General features: G+C 48.9%; 1 protein-coding gene across 1 annotated transcript in view; it reads right to left on the bottom strand.

Moving 5' to 3' along the window:
- ABCC12 (ATP binding cassette subfamily C member 12) overlaps positions 1-22,016 on the bottom strand; it is a 61,535-nt gene that overhangs the window by 21,616 nt on the left and 17,903 nt on the right. Inside the window, exons 8-18 of the mRNA XM_027514464.1 lie at positions 21,660-21,767; positions 17,248-17,523; positions 13,336-13,407; positions 11,580-11,704; positions 9,659-9,731; positions 7,779-7,982; positions 4,438-4,572; positions 4,247-4,328; positions 4,098-4,172; positions 1,160-1,249; positions 359-462 (exon numbers count right to left, since the gene is read on the bottom strand). Of these exons, the coding sequence (XP_027370265.1) occupies positions 359-462; positions 1,160-1,249; positions 4,098-4,172; positions 4,247-4,328; positions 4,438-4,572; positions 7,779-7,982; positions 9,659-9,731; positions 11,580-11,704; positions 13,336-13,407; positions 17,248-17,523; positions 21,660-21,767 (1,344 nt within the window). The remainder of the gene's footprint in view (positions 1-358; positions 463-1,159; positions 1,250-4,097; positions 4,173-4,246; positions 4,329-4,437; positions 4,573-7,778; positions 7,983-9,658; positions 9,732-11,579; positions 11,705-13,335; positions 13,408-17,247; positions 17,524-21,659; positions 21,768-22,016) is intronic.

Here is a 22,016-nt window from a genome sequence, read left to right as displayed (position 1 = left end):
TCTTCAGAGGCAAGAAGATGGAAATCTGCCTTAGGCTTTGCCAGTCCCTCCCAGACTCTCCTCGGAGGTCCCTTACAACAGAGGCTGCAAAAAACTGACCCTATCCTGCCTGTGTGTGACTCCAGACAGGCTGCATTTGCCTGGCACAAGCTTTTTAGCCAATCCTTTAAAATTCGAAAGTGGCACATACAAATTCAGATGCCCTGCTTGTCTTGAAAGATCAAAGGGGACTGCGGGAGTCAAGTTGCATAGTTGTAAGCCGCTGACCTCGGCCTTGTGGCGGGGGCTGTGGGAGGCTCATTGTGTTCAGACTCTTAGCAACTGACTCAACATTTGCCAGAGCCAAAGGGGAACTCACCTGTGAGCCCTTGTCTAACCAGACACCCAGCCACCAGCTGCTGAAGGCAGAGCTGCCGATCATCAAGAGGAAGAGGGACACCACGAAGAGAGAGAGCAAGTACCCTGCAGGGGAAGAGAGAGGGCCAGGGGTTACAGAGGCCGCGCGGCAGCGTGGGCTCCTCTTCCTCGGGGTCCAACCCTGGTGGGGAAAATCGAAGCCTACAGGGAAAGGGCTTCCACCCTGGGAACCACTTTCTAGGCTGACGTGACAACTCTGAGCATTAGGTCCCAGAAACCCCAATGGGGACATCTATTCCACCTGGTTGGAAAACGGACCCAAATGTCAACATATCTAAAAACAAAAAAACACCACTATTCACTGTAATAGAAGTGACTCAATGTTTTCAAAACAAACAAATTTTAAAAAACCCAGTCTTGCTAGAGAGTGGCAAGAAGTGGAACTATAGGTATCTTCGGCACATGGCAGTGATTCTTGCCCTGAAGGCAGGCAACGAGCGGATGGCACGGCACTCAGAGATTAGAGTGCAAGGTTACACATGCACCACAGCCAGGTCACGCTGCTACTCATTCAGTTTCAATAAATAGTGTCTGGCAGCTTTAATGGAGATAAAGGATGATTCCATTTAAAAGGCTGCTTTATCAGACTTTGGATTATAAGGGGAAAAAAATAAAAGCACTGATAAACGACCCTAGCATAAACAGAGCAATTGTTAGAGAAATCATAAAACATGAACCCAACAGTTTAAGAAAGATTTTTTAATGCAAATTAAATCAAGAAACCCGTTATTTTCTACCAAACCTCCAGAAGCCTTAATGTACGTGTGATACGTTTTCCAGGTCACAGTTCCTTCCCGGGGGGACTCAGTCTGGATGAGCTGGTGCGGAGGAACTGTGGAGACAAACACAAGTCCTGTGACACCCCCAGTGGTGCAGCCCCCTCCCGCCCACCTCCCCACCCCCACCACTAAGGCGGGTTGTCATCCTTCCTTCCACTAGCCCTGTGCTTTGAAATTCCCAACACACTTTTGCTCGTTTTATTCTGCTTGGTCCTCATGACAGCCTAGTAAGGCAGGGGGCTTTCAGTCTCCTGAGACATATTTATTAAGCAGCTACTATGTGCTCAGAGTGCTGCAGTCCATGAGGTCGCAAAGAGTCTGACACGACTGAGCGACTGAACTTGAACTGATGTGCTCAGCTCTGGGGAGACAAGGCTTGTCCTTGTCTAGCTCTACAGAAGCAGATCCTAAGATGTGAACACATGCAGTTTACTCTGGAGCTAAAGGGTACAGGGAAAGGAAGCCAACAGTAAAAGGTGTCTCATCAAGGCAGCGCTCCCTGCTCCCCCTCCCTACCCACTTCCATGAGCAATGGTAGCTTACCCCAGCACAGAGAACTCTCAGACTGGGGCACAACTACATCTCAGAGGTTTTTTGCATGATCAGTGAGACCTGGGATGTTTCTACACCAACTCCCATTGGCATCGGGTGAGGGCTCCCCCCAGGGGGTTAATTCCCCCACACTTCAGGCTTGACCTGTGTCTGGCAGCTCCCAGAGAGCTCCAGGCAAAGAGCTGCAGGTGTGAAATGCCAGTTGGGAGTTGGGCTGGGTGGTGCAGAAGTGCTGAGGGTACCCATGCCATCTACTCCAGGGCCAACAAGGTCTTCACCACGGAGACCACACCATGAGAAGAAACCAGGGCATCCTCCCAGGTGTGTTCCTGGATCCCGCCACGTGGCTCCCCCACGTCCTTTCCATTTTCCAAGGTGTAAGGGCAAAGGACCACAAGCTCCCACTGGAGCAACGTCCAGAGGTGCAGGCATGAACTCCCAGCAGCCAGGAGTGAATGCACATCTCTCCCTCTCCAGCATGAGAGGTACGAGAATGTCGGCTCCGAAGCAGCATTCTATGCTTATACCTGGCTCTTGTAAACAGAGATGACTGCAGCCCCCTGCGCAGGGCTCTTGGTACCCTGCCCTGGCAAGGAGAGCTCGCATCTCAAAGGTGCCTTTGTGAACAGAGCTGCCATTATCCCCTCTGCCTGGGAACGCTCGCTCGAGCTTCTTTAAAATGTTCAGCCTGACTTTTGCTCATCATCGTGTCTCCCTCTGGGGCTGCAGCATGCAGGGGTCACCTTGATGGGTCAGCAGAGCCTAATGAACAGCATCCTGGAACGTTAAAGGACCTGTCAGACCCCCTTGCAGTCCCAGCCCAGTCAGCTCTGCTGCTGACACTGCGGGCTGTACCATCTTCAACCCTTCCATTCCTACAGCTCTCGGAGAACTTAGCTTCACACCTTCCCTTTCCTCTCCAGAGAAGAGGGTGGGGTGAGGAGAAGAAGAGGAGTGGGGTTTACTCTCCCCATGAGACCCCAAATCCTTAGTAGCCTGGAGCTTCCCTAGGAAAGCATGGAAGAGACTAAAAGGGCCCCACTTCAGCCTTGGCCGCCTCCAGAGCGATAAAAATATATTGTCCAAATGGGCATGCGTTTGTCACAAGCACCATTAATGGTGCCAACTTCCATCGATGTGAAGACTCACATTTTTTCCCACATTCTAACATCTCTGAAATCAGGATGTGCCCCGTTCGGTAGCATGCCATATCATTTAATTGGCAGAGACTTTTCTTAGTGGTACATAAAATGACGCTGCTCTTAAAATAGATGGCATCTTAAATGTGATGAAATATACTAAGGTTTTTTTTTTTCTCAGCCACATATTATTAAGGGGCCTCGCTGTGGGCATTTTTAGGAAGGTGCATTTTGATTCCTGTCTTCTCAGTGCCCATGGAGGGGCAGGGCATACAGCAGGTGCTCAACAAATGCTGAATGGATGAAGGGATGAAAGGCAGCAGAGTCTAAGAAGGAGGAGGAGTTTGACCAGCCTGGTCCGTGCCAGGTTTCTCTCCCATATCTCTTCTCTCTGCATTCCTGGAATTACCTGTTACCCTCAACTCCCAAATCCCCCTGCTTTCCCCACCTTTTCACCAGAGTGTCCTGGGCAAACTCCTACATATGCTTAAAGGACCAATTCAAAGGTCGCCTCTTCTGTGACGCCCTTCCTGATTTCTTACTCCCACTTCAGCTCCTTATTACTCTTATCACAGCTGCCCATGATTATCCTTATACCTATGGCCACCACCAGACCAAAAGATTCTGAAGACAGGGGCATTCTAGCTTAGTGACTGGCATATAGTAGAATGCTGAGTCCTTATTTGTGGGAAGAATGAATACCCTTATTCCACCTCGACCTCTTCTCTGCTGTACAATTCTTTCGCAACACTCAGCATAAAGAGTGGGAAGCATCTCATCTCCTGTGCATGCACTGTTTTGATTATGCACATAATCTCTCTGCATTGTTTTGATCTTTCCAAATAACAATAACAACAACAATTAACAACAATAACAACTATATGTCAGGCACTGTGCTAGTCATTCTATGTAGAGTTTCTCTTGCAATCTTTGCAAGAACCTATGAAGTTGGTACTCTTATTTCCCCCATTTTTTGGATTAAGAAACTAAGGTTCAGCATGGCCAAGTATCTTGCTTCAAAGTCCTAAAACTAATAAGTGGTTGAGCCAGGATTCAAACTCAGGGAGTTGAACCCCAAGGCTCACAGTGCAGTAAACCACACAATTCCAGCTGCCCACAAAGGACAGCATGCCTGTACTTCTCTATCCCAAATGGTAGATGCCCAGCAAATACTTAAGAGTATGTAACTGAGGGAAGGGACAGTAAATACCTTTTATATCTACAAATTCTGATTCTGTTTCAGATTCTTTTCCTTCACGTTTCTCATCTCCTGGAGCCAAAACTAGGGTGAGAAATAAAGAAAGATCTGTGTCCGCTCATGAGCCATGAATGATAAGGGAGGTGTGATGGGAACTCTGATTGTACCAGCGTCTTCATTTCTCTCAAAAGGGCTCTCCTTAAGGGCTTCCACCGCTGCTGCATCGTACATGTGCTCAGGATCCTAGGGACAAAATGAAATTCCTCTGAAAACGAAATGACAGAACTTCTCCAAGCCATAAATTATAAGGGAAGGCACCCAGTCTCTTGCACCCAAGTAGGGAGAGACTGACCTTGAATTGCAACCCACGGAGATTGTGAATCAGTTTTGCATAGCGTCCCCTCTCCTCCATTAACTCCTTGTGGGTTCCCTTTTCACAAATCTCCCCGTCTTCCAACAAGATGACTTCATCACAAGACTCTAAGAACTGCAGGGATAGTAAAGCAATACAGTGAGCTTCTATCTTGGAAGAGATGGACTCCTATCCAGTAGCGTCCTGGGCTCATGTGATCCAGGGGTTCTCAATATTGGCAACACTGATATTGAGGGCCAGATAATTCTTAGTTGGGGGTGAGGTGGGGACTGACCTGTGCATTGCAGGATATTTTGCAGCCTCTCTGGCTTCTATCCACTAGATGTTAGGAACACCCCCAATCCCAGGTTGTGACAAGTAAATGTGTTTCCAGACATTACCCGATGTCCCCTAGGAGATAAAGCGGCCCCCAGTTGAGAAACACTGACTCAGTGCCTATGTGTCTCATGAGAGCACATGAGGGGCCTTTGGTTGTTACTGTGAAGCACGTTGAAACTTCCTCTGCTATTGATCCCTATATGAGCCTCCTTGCTAAGAAATGTGATCACCGGAACTTGGGAGTATGAAATTAACAAGGTCACTGAAGCCATGATTTGGTGGAGAAGGGAAGTATGATCTCAGCGATGGCTCCTCTCTGTTGTAACATTACAATCCCTCCTCACCATCCTTATCCAGCCCAGGAGATGCAGCCCATGGCACAGGCCCTGGCCTCCAGGCCACATTACCTGGCTTGAGGAGTTTACACCAGTCTTATCTGTACCTTTAATGATAGCATCCTACATTTGGTCCAAAGCACTTCTGTTTTTCTAATTTGAGTTCCTTTCATTTCTGTATCATGTCTGAGATCAAAGAGCTGCTAAGAGGACTTTCCTTTCATTTTGGAATGAGACTAAGCTCTCTCCATAGGATGAGCCCATCTAGAGGCAGGAAGACCCTCCTAGAGGTGGACAAGATGCTATGAGATCTAAGACAGTTCAGGCTGAACAGGGCTTTGCAATTCATGTGAGAGGTCTTCCCTTGTACTTTGGGGTTCACACAAGGGCTCACCTGATGCTCTTGATTGAAACCCTGAAAGAAGTAGCTGCACTTGGTAACTCTGCATCTTGGGTTTGTGGGGAAGAAGCCAAATGACAGCAGTTTCTCTTGGCCTTGGACAGCTCCAGCCTTTCTGGCTTCTTTGGACTAACTGCCTGGTTCCATGTCCACTTTCCCAAACGGCCCAAGGAGGAACAGCTGGGTCTTAATATCCAGTTGAGACACTTTCTGACAGAAAGTCTCTTCTCATCTTTGCACAGCATCTTCTAATTTTCAAAGCCTGATTTCATCTCCTCTCTGTCTCCCACAATCCAATCAAGAAAGCAAGCAGCATGATTATCAGCCCATTTCCCAGATGGGGAGACTAAGGCACAAGTGTGAGAGCACACATTCCAGCCCCTGACGCTCCTGGTGAAGCCCCTCTGGCCAGTGGGCTCCCAGTTCTCTCCAGTGAGACGGAGCGTGATCTGTGCAGCTTTGTTCTCCAAACACAAAATCTGGCCCTGGGTTGGATGTCAGGAGTCGGCCGCTGGCCTCATTTCACTTGTTTCCTCAAGTTTCAGAAGAGCAATTGTCCAGTCTGAGCACCCAAAAGCATCCAGATTGCCTGTGGACCCCCGAATGAAAGTAGCCGGAGAAACGTTCTGGAAAAGCCCAGGGGCTTCAGGTCCGCCTCTGAGCCCCTCCTTCCCATAATGGATGACCGGATTGAGACTCCAGCGCCATCTAGTGGCTGCCTGTATTTTCAACACGCAAAAAGTAAGATGAAATGACCTTGGTGAAAAATAGAGTCTCTGAGGAGGCTGAGCCTCCTGCGATCTAGTTTGAGGTCATTCTGCTGGTAAGCAAGGTTCAGAGACTGGGCCAGGGCCAAGGTCACGTTATGCCCCTTGAGGACTCCTGCAAAGACAGCTCTGATCCACATCCATCGGACCCTGCAGGAGGATAGCCCTTCCCACTGCCTGTGGTCTCCAGGGAGAGCTGGTCACCACATTTAGCTCCTGGGCTGGGCAAGAGCCTGTTCTGAGTCACCTCACGGGGGCCCAGAAGAAACCCAGCCTTGTCCACACCCTGCCCCTGCCTAGCAGAGGAACAAGGAGCTCTTATCTCACCCGCCCAGCTAAGATGCTTCCTGGAGGTGATGGACACCACTCGGGTAAACCTCATACGCTAAGTTCAGATGCTTGGTGCTTCTGAGACCTCTAACCCTCAGCACAGAGAGGCAGAGGTTGGGGCAACACCACAGGTATAGGAAGGCCTTGTTTTCCTGATCCTTGAAAACCCAGCCTTCTTTTGGCCACTGACAGAGGAGCCTAAAGATGCTGGGTACTGCATCCTGTAACCATGGCAACTTCACATGCTGACATCTTGGAGCCCTCCCCCAGCTTGTCTTACCCTTGCAAAGGCCAGGAGTCCCATCTCTTACTCCTAGTTTAACTTTTCCCACTGGGTGGCCGAAGAGTCAGAAGATAGGACTTCTGCTGCCGCTGCTCCAACTGACTTCTCATTACAGTCCAACGCAGGGGCTCTCTCCTCCGGCAACACACACACACACAGATGCACAGAACACACCTCTGGGGACTCACTCACTTACTCACTGTGGATAAGTCAGGACCAACCCAACTTATCTCTGGGTGGAGGGGGTCCTGAGCCCTTTCCATGGGGCTGACACAGGAAGCACTGTCACCACTTTGCCAAATCCCCAAGCTTATTCAGGGAGTTCAGTCAGTCCCTTTCCTGGGCGACATTCATGTTCCTAAGCCTGAGAGTGGCTCCGAGTGGGGAAAAGCTTCTTGCCTCAGCCCTGAAGTCCTAGTCTCCAGCCCCTTTCCCCTAGGGAGTAATACAGGGGCATCTGAACCCCGATCAAGCGTTCATCGTCTCCTGTCACCCCCTGCCCCTGGCCTCGGGCCTGCTCAGCCCCTGATGGAGAAGAAGGCTGTTCCTACCTGGCTTCCCACCTCCCCACCATCAGTGATCCAGAGCTGGAGGAGGTGCCCCGTGTCGACCCCACAGGTAGGAGTCAGGTGTTCCTGGAAAATTTCCCTCTGATGAATGGTCTTGGCTCCACTGAGCCCAAAGCTAGGGTAATGGAGGCCGAGCCCAGAGAGGACTGGGCAGGGCTCCATGCAAGCCTGGATGGCTGGGGACCATCACAGCGTCCTCTGCCCCTTCCCTGACCTGGCCCAGGTGAGGACTGCAGGTTTAGGCAGAAGAGGAGTCTTTGTGAGCATCAGATGCCACACCCATTACATGACCTCATGGGTCCTGCTGGTCCCAGTCACCTGCAGCTGGTGGGTCACCAGGACAACAGTCTTCCCCCTGAGCGCCTTCTTAATGCACTCCTCAAAGACGTGCTTCCCCACGTGGGCATCCACGGCCGACAGCGGGTCGTCCAGCAGGTAGATCTCATGATTCGAGTAGATGGCGCGGGCCAGGCTGATCCTCTGCCTCTGCCCCCCAGAGAGGTTGAGGCCCCGCTCCCCGATCTGTGGACAAGGGCAATGCTACGGTCCGTCATCAGGCCCCATCTCCCACCCCGCAGTGCTTGGGGACCAGGAGCTTCCTGGAGACTCTTCAGCAGACCGCTCACCACCATGATCCATTCCTCCACCCCCTTCCAGGAACGCCCTGGCCACACCAGGTACCCTGGGCAGTGGGAGGCTCCACTTCTGCAGGAAGCCTGGTGGGCAGTGGCAACTAGGGAAATGCTCCTTCCAGTGTTGAGTGAGGGGTACCTGGCTCACAATACCACCACCCCAGTGCAACCCCATAGGGAGGGCTTCATCTTGACCAGTAGCACCAGAGGGCATTGTTGAGCAGGAATCTCTCATTGTGGAGCAGGAAAGCCAGTGGACAAGTGAACAGGGGGGAGAAGTGGCTGGGAGCAGAGGGTCAAGGAGGGGGTGTCTCTATTTGTCCACATGTGGATCAACTTTTCACTCCCACTAAGCAACTCTAAGCTCTATGAAGAAAAGAGACATGTTTGCTTTGTTCACCATCACATTCCTAAGGCCTGGCACCATGCCTGGACCAGAACAGGTGCTCAGCAAACATTTGTTGAAAAGGTGAAAAGCCTAGGTTGCCTGCTTGAGGTGATTCTATCCAACTGACCCCAACGCGAGCCTCCAGGACTTCAGCCAGGCATTGACTGAGCACTAGGGCAGGACACATGAAGTCAGATAAGGAAAGTCCCCTCTCTACCGGGAGCTCACATCTTAGCAGGGGTGGGTAGTTTTAGTTTTACGCATAGTGATGGCACAAAGGAGATTTTAACAAGTGCCGACTGAGAAGCATAAACTAAGTACTTTGGGGCATATTACTTTAGACTCTGGGACTCAGGAAAGTCTTCCTCAAGGGGATGGATTTGGAGTGGGATCTCGAATGGTAGTAATTGGCAGAAGCAGAGGTCTAGACCCTGGAAAGCGAGGGCAGAGCTAGGTAAGCACGCAGGGGTGGGTGAACGCAGACACTGGCAGTGGCTAGGGCTTCAGCGGTTGTGGTGGCCATTCCCTTAATGCAGGCACATTGCGACACCAGCAGAGAATGACAGTGTGCTCTGAACTGGGCTTTCATCAGGATGCCTTCCTTCTCTGGGCTCCTGGCAGATTGGGAAGACTGAAGAGGGCCCACTGGGATGGGGAGACAGAAGGTGGCCTGGGGGCTCCCCTCAGCCACCTGAGTTGGCAGGCTCAGCCCCCGCCCTTTAAATGAACACCCTTCAGGGGAGATATTTGGAGATGACTCTTACACTCCTGGGCGGGTAGGGCCAGCAAAGCACGAAGGGGCCCGTGAGCATCAGCCACAGTGCTGTACCCCCAACCTCTGTCTTTGGAGGACAAGCCAGCCTGGGAGGTGGGGAAGCAGCTTTTGCCCAAAACCGTCCCTGAGATGGCAGACAAACTGGAAGCGACCCCAGGAGTGACCAGGCGGCGCCCAACCCAGGCGGAGCTGGTGTCACATCCATTGTGATATCTCCCAGGAAAGGACCCAGGTGGAGAATACAGGATGGTAGAGCCTGACTTTCCCCACAGTTCCTGGGACCCTTCGGTCTTCTGGGGCACCTGGATATGATGGAGCCAGAGCCTGCGGAGCTTCAGCCCAGTGGACCTGGCGTTTGGGCGGCTGTGTACTGCTATGGGGCTGAGCTCTGGGTTCTACTCACCTCGGTCAGGTCTCCATAAGGAAGGCTGCTCAGGTCCTCCTGGAGGGCACAGACGCGAACTGCATGCTGATACCTGTGGGAGGAAAGCTTGAGGTCAGCACAGTGAGAAAGACCCCACGTCCATGCAGCCCAGGGTGGTTCAAAAGGCACACTGGTGTCATGGGCAGGCAAGGAGATGGCTGGTTGTTTGATCTTTGATGTCCAAGGGCAACTCCCTCTTACTTCTTCCCACCTATCTGATGCAGAGTTGACTTGGGAGGGTCCCTCCCCTTACAGGCTTCCCAACATTTGAGAAAGATGAAATCAGTGCACGCAAGACCTCTGAAGAGAAAATTACTCATGGGGGTCAGAGCAGGGAGTCACCAGTGAAGGCTGAGGTCGCTGGAGGAGATGTCCCAGAGGATGCAAGACCACTGATGGACAAGAAGATGCGTGTGGGTGGCACCAGCAGAGAGTGAGCAGGCAGATCACAGGTCTGCACCAGGTTCTGAAAGCACTTGATGCCCTGAGCATTGAGCCCATGTGTCAGCTTCAGGGCTGCTATGCCTGGTGGCTGAGACCATTAGCTTTGGAATCAGAACAACCTGGGTTTGAATCCAGCTGGGTAACCTTGAACAAATGACTATACCTCCCTGATCCTCACTCTCCACCCTGTACATTAGGTTAATAACTCATTGGGTTGGGAGAAGTGGGAACGCTGTCTGACGCTCAAATTCTCCATCAGCAGTAGCTACAACTAATGTTCTCACCTTGGCCAATCTTTGACTATGAGACTCAGGCTGCTCGGGACATCTTCATCTTTCCACCTCCACTCCCATCTTAAACTTCCTCCCACCCTCCTGCTTCCCTTGGTCCTGAGAGTCTCAATATCCATCCCAAGAGCAAAACCTGTGCTAGAGATGCCACACACAAAGGGTGCTCAGTCCATCCTTCAAGGCCCAATTCAAGTGCCACTCTCTCTTCCCTCTTGTGGCCTCTGCTGCCTCTGAACAGTCCGGCACAGTCTCCTGCCCTTGGCATATTCCTTCTTGGCCCATTGTCATCTCTGTGCATCTCCTACCATGCATTCCAGGCTTGAGCACTTGAAGGCCAAAGATACATCTGAGCCACCCCGGTGGCCCCCATGGTCATACACAGTCCTGTGTCTTGCAGGTATTTGGTAAATACTTGCATTCTGATGCCCTAAGAAATACAGACAAGAATCCCTTCCTTTAGTCTGCCTCTGCAGAGAGAAGCCGTTCCAGACAGGGCTGGGAGGAGGCAGGTCAGCTCTCCTCTCTGGGCCTTAGTCTCTTCTTCTGTAAAATGGGGATATGATGCCAGAGTCCCCCTAAATGGTTGGTTATGGGACTCTAATAAGAGAATGTACATGGCAACAGATCAAACTTGGCAAAGAACCTTAAGAATGTGTTTCCAGAGCTTAAATATAATGGCCCTATATGTGGATTCAAAAATTATGAATTTTGTTTTCATTCCTTTCATGTTGAGGACATCAACAGCAACATATCCCGACAGCTCTGGTGTCAGTTCATAGTTTCAGGGTTGATTAATTGCATACCTGCTGCACACAGTTTCAAGGAAAGTTCCTGTTACTTGGCCTAAAGCAAAATTGTCAGATTCCTCTTGCTGCAGTCAGACACCATATGCACTGTTACAGAAAACCTCAGAACATATGCTACTCTGCATTGGGAAGGAGTGCTGATTCCATTCATTTCTGGGAGTGTGATCTCAGGTCTGCAGAAGGCACCTCTCCTGAACTCTGGGATCAGGAAGAGAAAAACCAACACCTTTCCATGTATGATGAATGTTTAATCAGAACTCATTAAAGAAACCCACTTAGCAATCATTACCAATGACATCAGCCTCTGTAGCAGAGTGTACCAAACACAGAAGTACTTCACACTTTTAAAATTAATATTACCTTTGGTGATCATACTTTTCTCCAAATAGTATGTTTTCTCTCACATTTCCATGAAAGATCCATGCTTGCTGGGAAACATAGGCCAGAGTCCCATTGACGGCCACGATCCCTTGTTGTAACTGCATCTGAAGCAACAACACCAGAGAACCCTCAGGAGCCAGGCCTCACTGTCTTCTCCTCCGGGCCCTGTTGCACTTCTGTGTGTGTGCATGAGTGTATGCTAAGTCGTTTCAGTCATGTCCGAGTCTTTGCAACCCTATGGACTGTAACCCACCAGGCTCCTCTGTCCATGGGATTCTCCAGGCCAGAATACTGGAATGGGTCACCATGCCCATCTCAATCCCTGGGTAGGATCTTCCCTACCCAGGGATCGAACCCACATCTCCTGTGGCTCCTGCATTACAAGTGGATTCTTTACCACTGGGCCACCAGGGAAGCCCCGTTGGACTTTTGCCACATGCTTATTCCATGAGCACAAATTCTGAAGGCATGGAGGGTGACATGATGTCTCGCCACACACAAAGCCCAGCTTTGCTGACCAAGGCACTCAAACACGTTTGAGAGGCCAGGTGGGAATGTTCCAGAAGGGGCAGAGGTAGCCCTGCATGCTGGAGAACACAGGCTGTGGGGCTGCTGTGGATACCATGCACCTGTCACGTGGCAGCTGGATTCTGTTTTCTCTGGGACGTTCCAAAGGAGCAGGCCAAGAGTAGAAGTTAGAAGGAGGTAAATTTCACTCCCAATACAGCTCAAAATTCCCCAAAGAGGGATCAGGGTGAGGTCATGAGTCCCCCATCACTGGAGGTATCTGAGTAGAGGCTGGCTCGTCTCTTACAGGATTTCCTGGAAAGGATTCCAGGTGGAGAATTAGGTTGGGTCACCTGTCATGCACCTGCCGACTCCAGGGTTGTCACAGAGACACATGCCAAATCCCAGAGCACAAGGGGCTGAGCAGCTCACCTGCCTCAGTCCCCACCTCTGCCTTCAAGCAGGGAAGGAGCTGTCACTCTTCCTACAAACGAGCCAGCTGAGGCCAGCAGAAGTCACCCCGTTTGGAGAGGCTCTTTTGAGCCTGGCATTCCCCTGTCTCCACTGCAGGCAAAGGCAGTCACAGGTCTCAAGCTCTTTTGGAGCGCAGAGTGAGGGGGAAAGGGACTTAATATTTTTCCCTGAATGTTTCTCTTTCACTTGGGAAGTCTTGGTAACTGTGAACGGTTCATTGACTGTGGATACAGTGGACGGCTTGACCATCTCCCTGGGGTCACGCAGCTAGAAATGGCAGGCAAGGGACAAGAGCCCCCCATTCCTACCACGAGGTGTGCTTTGGTTTGTGCATTCATTCAGCCCCTCCTCCAAGGACCAGCACCTCCTCTGGGCAGACGCGGGGGAAATGGAGGTGGATCTAAAGTTCCCGTGATTTGCAGGTTCTCAGGTGCTTCCCTGCCAAGCCACCTGGTTGGCCTTTCTAATCAGCGCAGGCCAAGCATGTCATGAGAAAACCGTGGGTTTAATGACCCGTCTCTCCCTCTGACCAAGATGGAGCTCCAGGCAAGAAAGCTCTCACTGCTTAACTCAGTGGGCAAAGCAGAGAGAGTGTGGAAGGTCCAGCCCCTCAGGCCTGGAGCTGCCAAACGCATGGACTGCCTGGGACTCACTGTTCACTCTGAGGACAGCATCCCATGCGGCCAAGGCCAGGACCCTGGACAAGGCGGGCAGGGAACCACTGCACAGTCACCGCGCTGCGCACGCAGCTCACCTGTCCTAGCAGAGCTGCGATAAGGGAGCTCTTCCCACTCCCGACATTCCCGCAGATGCCCAAGATCTTCCCCTATCAGAAAAACAGAAAAAAGACCGTCAGTCTCCCAGCTCTTAGAGGGTCATCCGCAAATTGTGCTGGCCAGGCCAGGCAGGGGCCAATGGGTCACTGCTGGCTCTGGTGAGGTGACAGCCGCAGCTTCACACCCCAACCCTGATACACAGCCTGGGAGGATGCTGGAACCTCAGCCCTAATTGGGTGCCTCCCCTGCACAGCCCAGCACAGTGCCCGGAGGACTTCTAGAAATCACGTATAAGCACTGATGCGAAACAGCCTGTGCTGGTCTGGGACACACAGGCCCTGAATATGAGAGTTGTCCTGTGCCCAGACTCCAGGAAAGCAAATTCAATGGACGCTAAAGGCTGCACAGCCCAGAGGGACGGGGCAGCCTTGAAGTGCAGAGGCCTGGGAGCTTTCTAAAAGTCCTCTTAAAGCACCCTCCCACCATAACATCTCAGTCTGAAATTACTGAGCAGTTATGTTGTTCCAGCATGTTGGGTTCATGGATTTTTCTATGGCTGCAGATATATTAATTCAACTAGTAAATCATTGTTAAAGCCTGCTTTGTGCCAGGTGCTGTTCTGAATCCCAGCAACAGCACAGTACAGCAAAGAACACAACAGTCCAGTCTGGGTCTACCCTAATGGAGCTTATGCTTTAGCTGGGCAGACAGTAAACAAGATAATTAAATAAAATATGAAGTGTGACAGATGCATGCTGTGGAAACAAATAAAGCAGGCAGGAAATGGGGGTGGAGGCCTTACCGGGAAGGTGGACATCTTAGCTTGAGTTCTCCCAGAAAGAGGACCCAAAGCAAGGAGTTGAGTGACGGAAGCTTGTTGGGGAGGTGCAGGAAATACCAACTGGGAGGAGGGGGATGGGACAGGAGAAGGAGGGTGGCCCATCAAGGGTGTGCTGTTGGGTCAGCTCCCACAGGAGGCAAATGAAGCTCAGTGCTGCTGGGAAACTCAAGGAATCGCAGAAACTGAGTCTTTCTCCTCCCAGTGGTTGAAGGAATCGGGATAAATATCCCACAGCCAGTGTCTGAGAGCTGCTCCCTCGACTGTTGATGTCTTGGCTCATTAAGCATGGTGGGGAGGGCACCCAGGCACACAAATGCTGATCTGGCCATTGGAAGGTGGCCAGGACACACGGATGGGTCAGTGATGGTACCTGCTACTGGTGATGTCTGAGCAAGACCCAGGGGAGGTGAGGGGGTGAGCTGTGTAGCAATCAGCAGGGAGCCACCGCTGGCAGAGGAGGAGTCCATGTGGAGACTCTGAGGTTGGCACAGACCCACTCGAGTTCAAGCAGTTATTGCAATGCTGTGGTTGCAACATCTGGAACATTCTCATTAAGACCTGCTCCCAGGGCTTCCCTGGTGGCTCAGTGGTAAAGAATCTGCCTGCCAATGCAGGAGACACGGGTTTGACCCCTGATCTGGGAAGATCCCACATGCACAACTAAGCCCATGTGCCACAACTGTTGAGCCTGCGCTCGAAAGCCCAGGAACCGCAAGTACTGAGACACCATGCTGCAGCGACCAAAGCCTGCACAGCCCAACCCATGCTCTGCAACAAGACAAGCCACTGCAGTGAGAAGCCTTCACACACCAACGAAGAGTGGCCCCTGCTCTCCTGAACTAGAGAAAAGCCTGCACAGCATCAAAGACCCAGCACAGCCATAAAAATGAATAAATAAAAATTAAAAAAAAAAAGACCTGCAGCAATCCCTCGGAGCAAAGATGCCCAGCATGGGACCAAATATGACTCCTTTTCCACCGGAGCTAGATCAGAAGGGCCTCGTGCTGGCCTGCTACCCCAGCACATGAGGGTTGCTGCCTGTCCTCACTCATCCCTTGGGTAAGTCTTCACGGAACACCAGGCACAGCAGTAGGCACTAGCGATAAAACAGTGATCAGGGCAGATGTTTTGTAGTCATCGGAGCTGCACATAAATAAAACTGATCATTTTAATTCCACTAAAAGAACTACAAGGAAAGGGGTCATTATGGAGACTTTGAGACAAAGAAACACAAGGATGGATCCAACCAGCCTAGGCATTTGGCTTTTCATTGAGTCCTGTCTGCTACTCGCAGCCAGGTCTGAGCCTTGTTTCAGCCTAGATTTATCCTTGTTTTCAGCAAGAAATCCATGAGGCCTCACCCCTGAGTTTCTGATCATTCATTTGTTCATTCAGAAAACATTACTGGGAATCTATTCTGTGCCAGGCACTGGGCCCAGTGTGAGGTCACAGCTGTGTAGAAGATATGGGCCCTGACCTTGAAGAAGTTACAGTCTAATAGAATCTTGGAACTAAATTTGGGAAAACATGGATGTCTTGAATTTAGGACACTTAAGGGCAGCACTTAAGCTGGATATGATTATTGGAGGAAAAAGGCAACAACCATAGCTCATGTCCACAGGGACTTAGCATTTGTGTGAAGTCTTTCTGTCCTCACACCCACCTTGGAAAGTCAGTACTATTGTTAAAATACCCATGGAGCAGGTAAAGAAGCTGACTTCAAGAGGTTAGAGAGTATATTCAGGTACACAGCTGACCAGTGGCAGGGACCGGAGCCCAGGTCCACTAGGCTGGAGAGGAAGAGCCCGAACCCCCAGGACAGTGTGCTGCCGCTTTGACTTCACCTTACTTCACAAAACATTGACCATGTTGTTGATGACAAGTCAGGAGCAACCAGTGTACTGAAAAGGAGGAAAGCAAGTGCAGAGATCAGAGGCAGCTTCTTTACAACCCAAGAGCAGTTCACTGAGGCCTCTTGGGAGCAACTCTGAAGGCATGGTTGAAGTAATCTGGGTGCTGCACGTCATAGGCGGGGTAAAGCGATGAGCAAGCAAGTGCACACAGCAGGACTTAACTGAGAGCCAAGCTCGACTGCACTCAGCCAACCAAATAGCATTTCCAGTGAATGCGTGCAGACAGCCTTGTTAACTACAAGAAGTACCACTCTACACCAGCTATTGAGTTTAGCATCACATAATACATAAGAACCTCTCCCTCTATAGTGCTCACATGGGGAAAAGGTGAGTCAACAAGATGGGAGATTAAAATATTAGGCACAAGATTAATGCTGAGCCCTTTGCAACAAAATCAACACTGCCATCCAGGGAGCACGGCTGCTGAGTTCCCAGGGCAAGAAAACCACACGCAGGAGAAGGTCAGACATTCCCCAAATGCAGAGCTTCTCTAAACACTCTACCCCACCCGCAATCCCGAGGGGGCAGGCAGCAGACTCTGGCTGGCTTCTGTTGCTGGGCCGCTTATTGCTCTCATTTCGTTTTTTCACAAGAGCAGCGTCTCATAATGGTTAAGTGCAGACTGTGGGGCCAGGCGCCCAGGGTGTGAAGCCCTCTTCTGTCACTTTCGAGCTGCGTGGGTTGAACAAGGTATTTAACCTGCTGTGCCTCTGGTTCCTCAGTCATCAAGTGGGGTGGCTATAGACCCATCTCATAGGGCCACTGGGGTGGTTAAATGAGTTCATTTAGTACCTGGTAAATAGAAATTGCTCGTAATTGTCAGCTATTACAATCTATCATAGGACTCCAATGTGAAATTAACAACAAATCCAAAAAGATTTATGAAGGCTAGTCAGTTTGAGTCTAGCCACCTGAAATGGAGTGTCCGTTCAACCCTGGAACTGGTTGCCAACTCCTCTGAAATTTGAAGATCAGCACAAAGAACCACTAAGACCACGGTATTCTCTCAGCTTGGAGCGATAACTCCATGGCTGATTTACTAGCTTTAAAATTTAGGGAGAAATGGAGACATCCCACCACCACCTCCTGCTCAAACTGAACCATATTCAGGCCACACCTTTGGAACACATACCCACCTTTCTCACCACAAAGCTTATATTGTGTAGAACTGATTTGGGGCTGTCATATCGCTCCTCCTCATCAGGGGCTCCCTGAGCTGATGGACTCAAGTTGTACGCCTCTGGCCTCTGTTTCTTGAGAAAATGCTTTTTCTGGTTCTGCATCTTCTTTAGGCCACTTTTCCTGCTGGTTTCTTGCTCCCATGTCAGGGTGGCATTTGCTAAAAGCAAGACAGTATCTGGGTCTTCTGGTTGGGTGATGTAAGATGGGGGGCTTTTAGCTATGAGAATTTTCTAAGATTAAAGAAACAAAATTAACTTGGCAGATGTCATCCATTTGCAAGAATCATCCCAATATATCTTCTAATGACCCCAAATCACAATCTTGGCAATTCTACCTGGGACATCCAGGAAAGGTATTCTGAAGATATTCCCCCCAGGAAAAGCTGAAACAAAAATAGTCCACTAGCTCATACTATCCAGGACAGACAACTCTTTAACCACAAGGCCTATCTGGGTCACCCACATTGGAGAATGCTGATTCCAGCTACATTTTTACCCTCACGCCCACGAGGGCCAGTTTATGCCAGTCTGGGCAGTGGGCTTTATTGCTTGGCACTGATGCTTATGAAACTAAGGTCACATGTTCAGCCTCTGCTGTGTCGCCTTCCTAAGTCCCCACTCAGCTCAGTTCAACAAAACACCTGCCAAGTGCTTATTCTATGCTAGATTCTGGAGTAAGCAACAGAAATGCAAGTATCAATAAAGCACTCTTCCTGTCCTTGAAGAGACTGCAGTCTCGTAGGAGACGGGAACACCCATGGGTCATTTCCGTGAAATGTAATAGGGACTGCACCCTATAACTGTCAGAGGTGGGATCCTTGATCCCCATCCTGGAGACCCATGTATCATGCCCGAGCTGAGTCCTTACAGTGTTGTATAGGCCGTGATGAGGGAGGGGAGGGGAGGAGAGCTTTATCTTATAGTAGAGGGCACAGCGCAAGCAAATGCAAGGAAACATGCAATAGTGTGGTTTTCAGCAAGAAGGGTTATGAAGCAAGAAATTCAGGATCACCAGGCCCAGAGCCCAAGGTAGAAAGGAAATGAGGTGGAGATATAACTGAGGACCCGCTGATCAAGGGCTCAGCCCTGGAGGGTGAAGGACAAGGATTTCAAGCAGGTTAATATCAGTGATCAGACAAATCATTTAACAGCTCAATTAACAGTGCAGCATGGATTTGAAAAGGACAACTGTGGAAAAAGATGATTGGTTCTTAAGTCACTGTGGTACTTCAGGTGAGAGACTATGAGGCCTTAAATGAAGGTGATCCCCATGCCTAGTGGGTGATGCCCACTAGGGACAGAGTGGAGGTGAGGAGTCAAGACATAGAGTTTTTCCTCTAGCCTAAGACAAATAATGTGATGAGATCGACTTGGGTCTTATTCAAAAAGTAATAATGATGCAATCTTCCAATTGAGTCTTACAAATGGTACCTCTTAAACTTGAAGGAATTCAGTAATCACGAGGTGAGTCAGCAAGATTCATGACTGGTTGGATATGGATGGAACGGGAGAAGAGGGATGCAGGAACCCACGTGCACGCACTCAGTCGCGTCCGACTCTTTTCGACCCCACAGACTGTAGCCCACCAGGCTGCTCTGTCCATGGGATTTCCCAAGCAAGAATACTGGAGTGGGCTGCCAGGCCCTCCTCCAGGGGATCTTCCCGACCCAGGGATTGAACCCATGTGTCTTACGTCTCCTGCATTGGCAGGCAGGTTCTTTACCCCTAGCGCCACCCTAAGACATTTAAAACAACATCTACATTTCAGGCTTGAGTGAATAAGATCTTTCCATCAGTTCAGACATCTGAACATGTTGCTCTCTTGACTGAAATTCTCTCCTTCTTTCCTTTTCTTGCTTCAACTTCAAAGCCACTTAATCTATCTTTCCTGCACATCACATCCTTACTGCATATAGCAGTTGCTGGGGTACCTGGTCCTATACTAGATTGGAGGCTTTTCAGAGTAAAAACCCTCTTCTTTGTATTTGCATTTTCCACAATGCTGTGTATATGGAAGCACACAGGAAATCTTTTTTTAAAATCAGAGTATAATTGATTTACAATATTATATTAGTCTCACATGTACAATATAGAGATTGCAAATTTTTATAGATTATATGCCATTTAAATTTATTATAAAATATTGGCTATATTCCCTGTTCCCTGTGCTGTATAATATACCTTTGTACCTTATCTATTTTATACACAGTAGTTTGTAGCTCTTAATTCCCTTACCCCTACCTTGCCCCTTCCCCCTTCCATCTTCCCACTGATGACCACTAATTTTTTCTCTGTATCTGTGAATCTGTTTCTTTTTTGTTATAGTCAGGGTTTTATGTGGTTTTCTTTAGATTCCACATATAAGTGATATTGTTCAGTATTTGTATTTCTTTGACTTATTTCACTTAGCGTAATGCCCTCCAAATCTATCCATGTTGATGCAAATGTGAAAATTCCATTCTTTTTATGGCTGAGTGGTATTCCACTGTATATATGTACCACAATCTTATTTATTCATTCATCTATAAATGGACACTTAGGTTCCTTCCATATCTTGGCTTTTATAAACAACACTGCTATGAACAGTGGGGTACACGTGCATGTATCTTTTCAAATTAATGTTTTTGTTTTCTTCACATATTTACTCCAGACTTCCTGGTCATATGGCAGTTCTGTTTTTAATTTTTTGAGAAAAAAAACTTCCTCTCTTCTTTTGTTCTCTTCCTTTGTGATTTGACAATTATCTTTAGTGTTATGTTTGGGTTCCTTTCTCTTGTGTGTGTATCTCTTATAGATGTTTGATTTGTGATTACTATGAGGTTTATATCTAGCAATCTATATATGAACACATGATTATTTTAATCATTTCATTTCAAATGCATTTTAAGAACCCTGTGTTTTTATTCTCCTCCCCTCATGAGTGCTGTTTTGCGTATTTTACATCTTTTTGTTTTGTTATCCCTTAACTGTTTATTGTGGATTTAGATTAGTTTAATACTTTTGTCTTTCAACCTTCCTCCTAACTTTGTACCTTGTTGACTTACTACCTTTACTGTATATTTGCCTTTATTGATGAGCTTGTTTTGTTTGTAATTTTCATGTTTCTAGTTGTAGCCTTTTCTTTCCAGCTTAGAAAAGTCCCTTTAACATTTCTTATAAAACGTTTTATGGTTCTGAACTCTTTTAGTTTTGCTTATCTGTAAAGCTTTTGATCTCTCCAACAAATCTGAATGAGAACCTTGCTGTGTAGATTATTCTTGGTTGTAGACTTTTCCCTTTCATCGCTTTAAATATACTGTGCCACTCCCTTCTGGCCTGCAGAGTTTCTGTGGAAGTCAGCTGTTAGCCTTATGGGAGTTCCCTTGTATATAACTTGTTGCTTTCCCCTTGCTGCTTTTAATGTGCATGCTGAGTCCCTCAGTTGTGTCTGACTCATTGTGACCCTGTGGACTGTAGTCCGCCAGGCTCCTCTCTCCATGTAAATTCTCCAAGCAAGAATACTAAAGTTGGTTGCCATTTCCTACTCCAGAGGATCTTCCCAACCCAGGGACTGAATCTGCATCTCTTGCATATCCTGCATTGGCAAGTGAATTCTCTACCACTGCTCCACTTCGGAAGTCCCTGCTGCCTTTTACCACTTTAACTGCAAAGTGTCTTGGTGCGGTCCTCTTTTGGTTTATCCTGTTTGGCACTCATAAATCTTTGGTGAATGGGTAAGTTAAAAAAAAACAGAGTGGCTAAATGGGTGTATAAATATGGTGCCCCCAGGCTATCATCACTCTGTCACCATCATAGGACAAACTAGATAGGCAAGGGGGGATGGCTCAGTGCAGACTGAACTCCACTCCTGGAACAACTCAAGATTTATAGCTTGGAAAAAGAGTAGAGGGTCAGGAACATCATCTCCCTGAGCGGAGACTCCATCTTACTTTTACTAAAAGAACAGGTCACCTATAATATTCTGCCTCTATCCTGCTTGATGCATATTTATGTATCCAATACTGAATGGAGGGTCTTCTCCCAGTATCCACCAAACCAATGACCCAGCCTTCCAAAGGGTTGACACATGCATGCATGCTAAGTTGCTCCAGTCATGTCCGACTCTTTGAGACCCCCTGGACTGTAGCCCACCAGAGTCCTCTGTCCATGGGATTCTCCAGGCAAGAATACTGGAGTAGGTTGCCATGTCCTCCTCCAGGGACTCTTCCTGACCCAAGGATCGAACCAGCCTCTCCTGTCTCTCCTGCATTGGCAGGCGGGTTCTTTACCACTAGCGCCACCTGGGAAGCCCCAGCCTCCCCTTCCCTGAGAATTTTCCCACCCAAAAATGAGATCTCTCTTCCCTACTCACCCAGTGTTAGTTATACCTTCATTCTCCTTAGAGAGACATTGGCTTCAGCCGCTGCTTTGACCGAGAAAGGTAAGATTGCAATTGAAAACTTCATTACGTTAAACATGGCAATCACACTAAATGCCTGAAGAACAAAAGAGAGGTATAGAGTTTAAGATGGGATGTTGCCTTGCCTTTGAACCATTAAGTCCATGGGGATTAAACTTGCTGGAATGAGAAACAGTAGCACAGTTGGGATTCTCAGAGGAACAATTTTCTCATTTCATGGCTCAGAAATCATGGGTTGGCAAATTAAAGATATCAACATCTTAATCTATTTTGGTTTTGGATTTTCATCAACATGGTGGGAAACTTATCCCCTTATCTCTGTCAG

This window comes from Bos indicus x Bos taurus, chromosome 18, assembly GCF_003369695.1.
Source record: "Bos indicus x Bos taurus breed Angus x Brahman F1 hybrid chromosome 18, Bos_hybrid_MaternalHap_v2.0, whole genome shotgun sequence".
Lineage (NCBI taxonomy): Eukaryota > Metazoa > Chordata > Mammalia > Artiodactyla > Bovidae > Bos > Bos indicus x Bos taurus.
Note: the sequence above shows the minus strand (reverse complement) of the source record. Positions and strands in the feature narration are given on the sequence as shown.